The following is a 10040-nucleotide window of genomic DNA, read 5'->3' on the forward strand; positions in this document are numbered from 1 at the left end:
AAAAAAAAAAAAAAAAAAAAAAAGAAAACTGTGACTGGAGGACACCTGGCTTTTTATTAGTCACTCCAAAGTTTTTTCATATTTTTTAAGCTCTGTAAAATCCTATGTTGCCCTAGACAGCTTTCTCTAACAGAGGTAGTAAATAAAACCTCTTGCTTCCTTTTTGCTCATCTTTAAATAAGGTTTTTAGCTGACAACATTAACATGAAGACAGAACTGCAAGTCAGAGTTTTCATCTCAATATCTGACTGTTTTCTGCTGGCACAGTTTTCTCTCCTGCTACATCTCTTTATCAAAYAGCCTCATTCCACCTCCCTGGAACCTCCTCTCCTTCCACCCCATATATACAATTACAGMGTTTTTCTGCTTCCACTAATGCTCAAGGGCATAAGTGACAGTGAGCTGAATCACCAAAAATTTAGTGTGSATGTGTTTCCATATGTGTCCTATCAAGAAGCCAGTGTTTTCCTCAAACTTTTGCTAGTTTAGGTGGAAACTTGGCATTTCTGTTTTGACCTGACAGCCTGCTTCCTAGGACAGAAACTGAGATACTGCAGTCTTGTTTTATGGCCAGATCAAGTTTATCACCACCATTACTGAAATTCTTCATTTTGAAAGCCATCCCTTTTGAGTCTTGTGTTTCACAGAAATTCACCACATCACCACACAAACACTGGCTCGTGTAAGACACACAGAAAGCAGATGCAACAGCCAGCACTTCCCTAAATGTCTGCAATTCTGATGCACATAACTTCCAGAAGAGTTTATCATCATTAATGCTTCAGCAGARTTCATTTATCACTTTCTGAGGGCAATGCTGCTCATCATTTAAGTTCAGTTCTTTAAATTGTCCAAAGCTTTCTGGATAAATTTTGGTTCATGCCATTTGAATTCCTGATCAGTTCAGCTCATCTCAGCATCTGATATTTTTAAGCTGGACTTCAAAATACTCTCAAATCTCTGTCAACATTTAACAAAAGAAATATTTAGTACATACTTTTCTTTCTATTGCAGTGTTCTCTTACCAGCTCTTTCCAAAGATTATTTWTTATATTTTAACACTTCCACTATGGTGGATTAGCAGGTGATGCTGAAATGAGAGGTTTGTTCTCTTGCCTGCACTGTCCTATCCTTCCAGACCAGACACTTCCTTTGTGCTGTACAGTAGGGCTTGTCTGAACCAACAGCCAAGTGACCCAGCTCCAAGAGGAGAGAAGGGAAAATGTCAAWGCAGGACCACCCTCACTGGTAACACAAGTAACTACTTCAGGCTAGCAGCTAAAGGCAAACTATATTATTCTCAGAGCATAGTTTGCTGTTTCCACTCCATCCAGCACACTGAATTGGGTCTATTTTTTTCATTTCTGTTCAATGTGAACACCATTCTGTTTGTCTCATATTAGTATCATGAGTACCACCATCACAAAAAAACCCAAACAAAATACTTTCCTACATCACATACTAATGCATACATTACCAGCTGGTACTTCTTTCAGCTGCTGGCCTTGCGGGCTGCCTTCCCAGAAGGAAGAACTTGTAGTTTTACCACTAGATAACTTGTTTTAGCAGATATGCACACATCATAGATTGCCTGCATGCTGGTRGATAGAGGGTCTTGGACAGAAAGAYAGCCAGACACCAAGAATGGGCTAATAGGAGATTGAGACAAAAGAAATTTGCAGCTGACAGCTTCCTTTACACAAAACTGTGCATTAAAAGAAAACCCAAATGACGTATTTAAGATTTGCTTGCTTGCCTAGAAAGTAAGTTTTGTGCTACAATATGATCAAAACTGAAGATTATTTTAAAATGAAAGAAAGTATATTCATGGGAACCTCRGTTAACCTGGCCTCATCATTCAGAAACTTGGATGACAAAGGTGGATGAGAACTCAAGATTTTCCTTATAATGTAGTTTATAAAGTTTGCTTCTGATGAGAGAGGTAAGAACATAGATTCACAATATTCATTGCTCAATTCTTTGATGTAATTTTAGATTATTTTCAGAAGTATTAGTGTGAAATGCAGCATTAGATTATATACAGAAACTAAATTGTAAAAAAATCACTTGAATTACCAGTGGCAGGGGCAATTCACAAGGGTAATATAAACAACCTCACAAGAGTAACTGCAAAGGACACATAGCTAAAAGTTATCCATCAAGATCAAAGCTGTGTTGCCTTTAAGCATCTTAGTWCGTTGTCTTGCTCAATATTCATCACATGCATGCTGAACAGCAAAAACCAAAAGGAAATCAAAGAAACCCCAAGATTTATAACTGGAACTTTCACTTCCAAGAAAGCCAGTTGTGAAGTATATGGACCAGAATGTTCACTAATGTATTACCCAAATTTATCATTTCAAAAATGAGATATGCTTTGAAGCCTCAGAAGTTGACAGCCATTATCCTGAATGTCCAAATAAATTTTTAACTATGAGTTTTCTCGTAGCAAACTATTCCACAGGATTACTGCCATGGCCTAGGTGAAACACAACTGAAATCAAGAAGTGAAACTGAAAATGTTCCTAGTTATATATAATGTAACCCAGTAAGTTTCACCCTTAAAGGCCATATTAGTGGAAATGCATAGTGTTAGATTTAAAAAAAAAAAAAAGATACCTACCCAACGCTCCACGGATCCCTTCTACAAATCAAAAAAACAAAGTTACATGAGCTGTAGAACACCAAACTCACYTGTCACTGTACTTCTCACTTATCTCAAAGGCATCTCTGTGGCATCCTACATAAATGTGTCCTGCCCACARCTTGGAAGGTGAGCATAATTGGAGGATGCACAAGCAGAGTTACAGTCGAAGCACAGAAACACCTGAGCTATTTTTAAGTTTACCTTGCTTGTGCATCAGAAATATTCTAGTTTAGGGCAGTGCTTGACTGAGTCTAAATTAATTTATTGACTTTTTTTATGATTCTCAGCAAGCCTTTTTTTTCTCCCCCAATCTGTTTCTCATGTAGAGATAGTCCAGGTTTAGTGCTAAAATTTTCAGAGTAGATTAGATTGTTCAGACCAAAATTTTCACTGCAAGGCCCTTTCCTTACATAAATAAAGGAAGACCACTTTCGTTGTTCTCAGGAATCATGACTGCACCAGTGGTATGACAAATACATGATTATTTTAATCAGCAAGGACTCAGTCTATTTAGTTCCTAATGAATTAAAGTCAATAACTTAAATTCAAACTGGAAAACAGCATCCATCTAGTGAAGATTACACTGCTTCAGTTCACAGCTGAGCAAACTACAGCAATGTCTTTCACCACAGAAGAAAATCTGTGTACAATCATAGGAAGAAAATGGCTGGCACTTTACTGACACTTCAGCAGCACACAAARCTYGTGCACTCACGGTGGGTCAAAGACCAAGTGATCTGATGCAATCCAACAGCAGGAGGGAAGATGTCCCTGTCAATAAGCTGCCCGATGCTGACAGCTATATTATMGCTTGTTTTGCAACGTGGAGGTCAACTACCAAGGCTAATTTCCAAAGAYGGCAAACATTTTCTCAATTGCAAAACAGAGGGGAAAAAAAAAACCCCACAAACAACTAAAAAATATTTTGCCTACAACTGCAGAACTCAGTGACACACAGAGGACAGTCTGGGAAAAAATAACTCWAAATCTCTATTAACCAAAATCACTTTCCCAGGCTGTCCATCTTCAAATATCCATCTTCTTTCCAAAATACAAAGTGCTCTGGAATGGCATGCTGTGCGACCACACTGGGGGGTTAAAATGTCTCTGGAAGTCTGCCACTGGAATTTGGGTACCCTTGAGAAAAAAATTTAGATACATGGAAAATTTGGAAGATACTCATCCTTTTCCCACACCAARAACTTATAGGAGGGCACAGTAGAACTTTCCAATAAGAAATGGCAAATCAAAAYATAGTGAGATGCTTTTCCTTCTTTTCAACAAAATGCTTCTTGGCACCCTTTCAAGGTCTTTTGATTTAAAGTATTTCACCTCTTCTAATCAAGGGAAAGCATCATCCAATACAAAACAGAGCAAAAATGAAGTACCAAGAGATGTAGGCAAAGAATARCTTATTACTTTTTAACTCCTGAATTCCATTTTTGCAAGTATAACAAACAGACCTTCATAGCATTCGTATGGTATAACAGTCTGCACTTAAAGAATTAATATACCAGAAAATAAGGTTTTTTATTTTTGTTCTTAGATATCACAGGCTGACTATTACATATTTGGTAATAACTGCTATGAATTTTAGCTTCTCCATTACTTCAGCCCTGTTATTTTTTTTATATAGAAGAATATAAAGAACAGCAGAAAGCTTTCAGAATGTTTTGCTTGATGCTCAAAGTGAAAGAGCAGGGGCAGTCCATTTGCAAGAAGTAAAGGAGAGAGGCAATTTTCCAAAAATACAATCATTGCAATCCCATTTTAAAGCCAAATTCACTTTTCTTGTTACTTCTTTTTGAGTGAGTTTAGGTAAAAGGTACCATTTTACTAGTTTAGGTRCCATTCATATAACCTATCAAAGGGTTTTTTTTTTTTATATACAGTAGAGAGAGAAAGTGTAGGTCTGTATTTTTTAAAATCAGTCTCACTTTCCACTGAAGGTTTGTTACTGTGTTACCAACTTGGCTGGAGTGATATGTTCATCAGTTATGCCAGATCAAACTCAGGAAAATGGCACTAAAATCAGTGAAGCATTTATGGGGTTTCCACAAAATTATTTGTCTTCATAAATCTAAGTACTTATTACACATATAAAAACTTATTTTTAATCTGTCGGGCAGCATAAAATAACATTTCTATTAATTACTGTTATGTATTGCAGTAATTTTATCAGTTCCTCCATTTTGCTCTGTTTAACCATGTAGGATAAAACCTACCTAAATAACAGTTWCAGCATTTTGAATTTAGTATTTAATTCCATGCAATAAAAATGCTTTAAAAGGTGTACTCTCTACATTTACGGGGATTAAAAAAAAACCAAAACTTTGAAAAAGCAGGATAAATCCATAATTTATTGTCTCACTTGATTCACTTAGAGATAAAATAACTGAACACTTTACCAAGCGGAAAGGGGAAGAGAACAATCAAATCTTTGCAATCACTTAAATCTTCACGAAAATTATTAATCTCCAAAAATTTCAAGTGAGCAAGCTGAACAAAAGCCTTCCAAAATGACACAGTTCTTACCTACCTTGTCTTTCTTATCTTGCCTGGCATATGGRAAACATGGAATTACAGCAGTCACTCTGGAGGCTGACGCGATCTTGCACGCATTGATCATGATGAGTAGTTCCATTAAGTTGTCATTTATTTCTCCACAGCCACTCTGGATAATATACACATCTTCCCCTCTCACACTTTCACCAATCTCTACACTGAAAGAGCAGGAGATGATCATTTCAACACTTGAATTATTGGAAAAACATTGAAGAAAATTTAAAAGAGTAGAAATCCAGTTGTGTTTTAACAAATATCCACAGGCTTTCTGTAAACTTATCRTTTAGAGTAGGATTCTTTTACTTCAATTTCAGTAACCGTCTCCCTGACACAGTCTATTTCAATATAAGTCAGTCTAAAATTTATTTTAGCTTCAATATGGYCTTCATCTGGTCAGCACCAACCAATATGTAATTATAGCCATAAAATCAACACCATGATGTTCAAGTAAAGAGTTTTTAAAAGACAAAAATCTTATAGAAAAGCTAGGAGGGCCGCTAATCAAGAGGTTACCAGAGCTCAACTCTCATGTTGTGTCAGTTGTTCTATCTGCTCTATGCTTACATGCTTTGGTTCCTTATCATAGTCTCTAAGTGTTTTTTGTCCTTCCACAGATTTCAAGACAAATTCTGGGACCGACCACTGCTCACACTACAGAAGTGAAAAATTAAATAGAGCTTATAAAAAAACAGGAAAACTGAAACGAAAGTGTTGAATGTGTATTCTTTCTCAATTCTAGATCCAAGCAAAAGACATCTACTGCTTAAYTGCATTAACTTTTCACACCTGTTACTCCAAACCCTTATCCTAAACATGGCAGGATAATCTTCCTTGTGCCCTAAAACCATGTACAACACACAGACTTCCTAAATAATTAAGTGATCAGGCCTAGCAAACCCATGCTCTACTATGTTAGCTATTAAACGTTAGTTAGAATATATTGAACCTTTTAAATAAAGGTTGCATCTTTACCCAGGACACAAATAAGCAAGTTTCTGACTGGAAACCATCCAAATGGCCCAGATATGGGTAGAGTAATTTCTCTGATGGGTCCTTTCAGTGCTGAGGCTTGTTCTAGTCAAACACACTCTTAACAAGTTCTTTTTACAACTTCTCAGGGTGCTGTGTAAAACTCATGAGCTTTCTGCAGAAAGGAATTTACTGCTTTTAAACATCTTAATGATAAGCACCCATTTGATTTATCACCAGTGAGATAGCTGAGCACATGCTCTCAGCTTCCCTATTTGAGTTCTCTACAGTCCCAAACAAACAATATAAAGATCCTGAGTTATTTTGTCTCCTTAAATTAAAATCCATTTTTTTTGCCTAAGAATGCTACTAGCAGAATTTCTTAAGGTCAAAAGAAAGCAAACCATCAAGCACCAAGTCTCTGGATGGACAGAGGTGGTCAGGGACAGTGTCACCTGCAGATTTGTCAGGAAACCTTCTGGAGGCTTTCATCATTCCACAAAGACACAATTTTCAGTTGTGAAAGTGTTACTTCCCTCTCCACCTTTTTGATCAATGGAATGAGGCCATTCAGAGAAAACTGTTTTGATCAAAATATTTTCTTAGTTTGTTTCCCTTTCTGGAGCTGAAAAAGTTTTGAGCAACATAACATTTGCTCAGCAAGATACTATGCGTGACACATGATTGGAAAAACTAGCCAGGCTTTAGCAGAAGCCCTTCTGAACACAAATCCAGCTCCATGTGAGGAATCTACTCATGAGCTTATGGATGTGGCCTCAATCATTATTATAAATTTGTCATTATCATGAGGGCTTAAAAGAAAATTCTAATTACACCTTGACTCAGCAGTTACACAGACTTGCTTTATAATGAGTGTTATCACACACCATGCCTTTGGAATATGCCCAAAGACAAATTACTTTATTACTCAGGAAAAAAACCTGAACAGTTAATTTAACAGTCTATCATTACATACTAGGAAAAAAAAAACTGGCTGAGTGACAAAAGTACATGGTTTTATTGTTCACTATACACTGAAAGAACACTGAATTATAACACTGGAGTTTTTTGCACTTTTRAAGAATGGTAACTTCTATGCACATCACTAAAAAAACCCCAGKTTTTAGAAGGTCAAGGAATATACTTTCAGATGAATACAGGTCTGGTAAATACAGYGGACCTGAGGTGATGATTTTTTCACTGTCATCAACTGTATTTTTTTCCAATGATCTTGGTATACCAATAAACATAATCTTGTAAACAACTTGAAAACAAACATATTACTTAGTCAATTTGGAAAAAAAAATGCAGCTGTTTTTAAGGCTAGAATGACACACTGATTTGTCACCCCGAAATGTGAGCAGTCAYATTTCCCAGCCAAGAACAGAGAGCCGTGCAGCAAGATCCATATCTCTTATTATCTATCTTCTCAAAAATTGGTATTGAGAGGTGCTGTGTAGATTCAACCACCAGATACACACACAGCTGCCTGTTWTACCTTCCCCAAGCCAGAGAGTAAAAGATAACCAGTCATTGTACTGCAAGTATTCCATCAGATATAGCCTGTAATTACCACACTGGTGGGAGTTTGGGTGGTGGGTTTTTTTTACTGGAGGTGGGGGCATGGAATTGGCAGTTTGGGTTTGGTTTGGGTTTTTTTAGCCCTGGCCCTTTTTTTTTTTTTTTTTAAATGTATTCAGGCAACCAGTAAGAGACTATACACTATAGAATCAGGTATTCAAATACTGTATCTCCAATATCTGTTAGACAACGCTAAGCTAACAGCAGTCAAACTTTGTGCCAGTCTTATTAACATTACTACTAAATTCTGCTATCTATATCRTGACCTTATTAACTGTTTGTGAGGTTATTTAAACAATTTCACATAGTCAGGACACAGAGGAAAGGASGCAAGAACAAGCGCTTACCTCAAGATTACAAGCTCTGTTTGTTTTTTGCAATTTAATCAAATTCAACTATTTGGTAACAGTTTACATAAATTTCTGTTCACGAAGAGTCAACAGAGCCTGTACATTAAAAGCCCTGACACCACACAGTTGTGTTTAAAAGGGAAATTTACAGAAATCAATATCCCACAAAAGTAATTAACTCTGAGGCAGTTGCTTGGCATCCAGGAGCACAAGGCTGGGAAAGATACACATAGGACAGGACATGATTAATACCAAGTGTAAGTGTTGGTATCTGCTTTCAACTTGCAAAGGCTGATCTGAGAATTCAATTTAATAAGTAGAAACTTGGACAGACTAATAACCATGAATTAAGGCTACAGCACAAAACCCACTTAGATCACAAACATATTTCAATGGCTGAAGCATCCTTTAGGCAAAAATCACAATCAGGAGTAACARCAGACTGAGCTCCTTCTGAGCTAGATTTATCGTGCACTTTCAACTGAACTTAGTGATGGGAATTGGAAATTTGTATGTCCTACTAAAAACCAAACAGTTGTGGGAAAGTWGGGGAATAAGCATGTAGAGCTGGACCCACATAGTAAATAATGAAAATACATAGCTAGGACTCTGTTCACATCATACACTTACAAGGGCTCTATGTATCTGTTTAATTAATTAAARCAGATTTAAATTTCTAGCCATGCTTACAAAAAGCAAGATTTCTTAAGCAAATTAGATGCCAATAAAGTAGATGTATACTTCAGGCCCTTTTAATACCCAGAGAAGAGACCAATAATGAAGGTCTAGAGTCCTCATACAGTGTGCAGAACGAATCAATATCTCAGAAGTGATCAAAAAAATCCACATGCTGAGTTTGCAATTCATGGAAACTCAGCCAATGGCAAGCACTGAGCAGCAGGGTGTGTTTGACCTCGTACCTTTGGGAACACATTTCGCAGAGTAAAGTCTTTCAACGCAAGAGCTTCAACTTACTGAACAAATATTTCAACTGATGTGATATTACATAACAAAGYGGGTACCAGCAAAGCCCAAAGCAACAAAAAATAAAAATGCCAGAGCTGGTTTTAAGTCTATCAGGATCCCCTATCTCCTGGCACCCATGGTCTCCCCTCAACTCTAAACTCTTCCACTTTGATTAACAGCTCCAAGAGAAACCCCCCATTATTATCTCCATTAACAACTGCCCATTTAACACTGGCATGGCAAACAGTGGAAGATGGGAAATATCTTGTTACCGTCCACTCTGGCACACAGCCTGCCACTGCAAGAGGAAAACATCTTTCCTTGAGCAAGTTCTGGGTTTAGCCATATGAAATCCAAGAACTATTCTGAAAAATAGGGAAACAAAGGCRTAACAAGCCTGAAAATGTGCAAAAACTCCTCAAAGGCTGAGTACCAAACTCTGCACCTAAGGACACCTGGGATCATCAGCTATTATTCACACAGGTTGGGGGTGTTTTGTTTAGCTTTTTTTTTGCGGGGGGCAGTTTTTACCTTATTCAACCAAACTGGTAAAATCTATTTCTCTATTTCTCCTCCCCTTGCCCATGACTGTAAGTGAGCTGGAAGAGAGGAAAACAGCTGCCCCTGACAGAGGCACACCACACCCAGCCCAGCTGGGAATCYCTTGCTCAGCAGCAGGCCACTGTGAAAAAACACCTCACATCTCAGTGTGTCCGTAATCCGCACTGCCTTTGGCTGTTCTAACACTGGTTTATGACCCRAGTTTGCTCATTCCATTATTTGGGATCTGCAAACACCATAACCCTCTACTCAGYGAGGGTGACACAGCTCATGGCTCCACATCAGCTGAACCAAAAGGAACCAGGTTACATGAGATACAGTGAGGCAATGTCTCATCTGAGACTACTGCAGCACAAGAACTGAAGGATGCTGATGGGGAAATAAGAAGGAAGACTTACAGC

The 10040-nt window shown here is 37.6% G+C and overlaps 1 protein-coding gene across 2 annotated transcripts in view; it reads right to left on the reverse strand.

The window, feature by feature from the left end:
- PRPS2 (phosphoribosyl pyrophosphate synthetase 2) overlaps positions 1 to 10040 on the reverse strand; it is a 23276-nt gene that overhangs the window by 8421 nt on the left and 4815 nt on the right. Inside the window, exons 2-3 of one of the 2 annotated variants that reach the window (XM_057389578.1) lie at positions 5187 to 5370; positions 2624 to 2644 (exon numbers count right to left, since the gene is read on the reverse strand). In XM_057389578.1, coding sequence (XP_057245561.1) covers positions 2624 to 2644; positions 5187 to 5370 — 205 coding nt within the window. The remainder of the gene's footprint in view (positions 1 to 2623; positions 2645 to 5186; positions 5371 to 10040) is intronic. The other variant, XM_057389605.1, reaches the window with a different exon arrangement.

Source organism: Malurus melanocephalus, unplaced genomic scaffold (genome assembly GCF_030028575.1).
Source record: "Malurus melanocephalus ecotype Western Australia unplaced genomic scaffold, MMel_1.1 scaffold_1, whole genome shotgun sequence".
Classification (NCBI taxonomy): Eukaryota; Metazoa; Chordata; class Aves; order Passeriformes; family Maluridae; genus Malurus; species Malurus melanocephalus.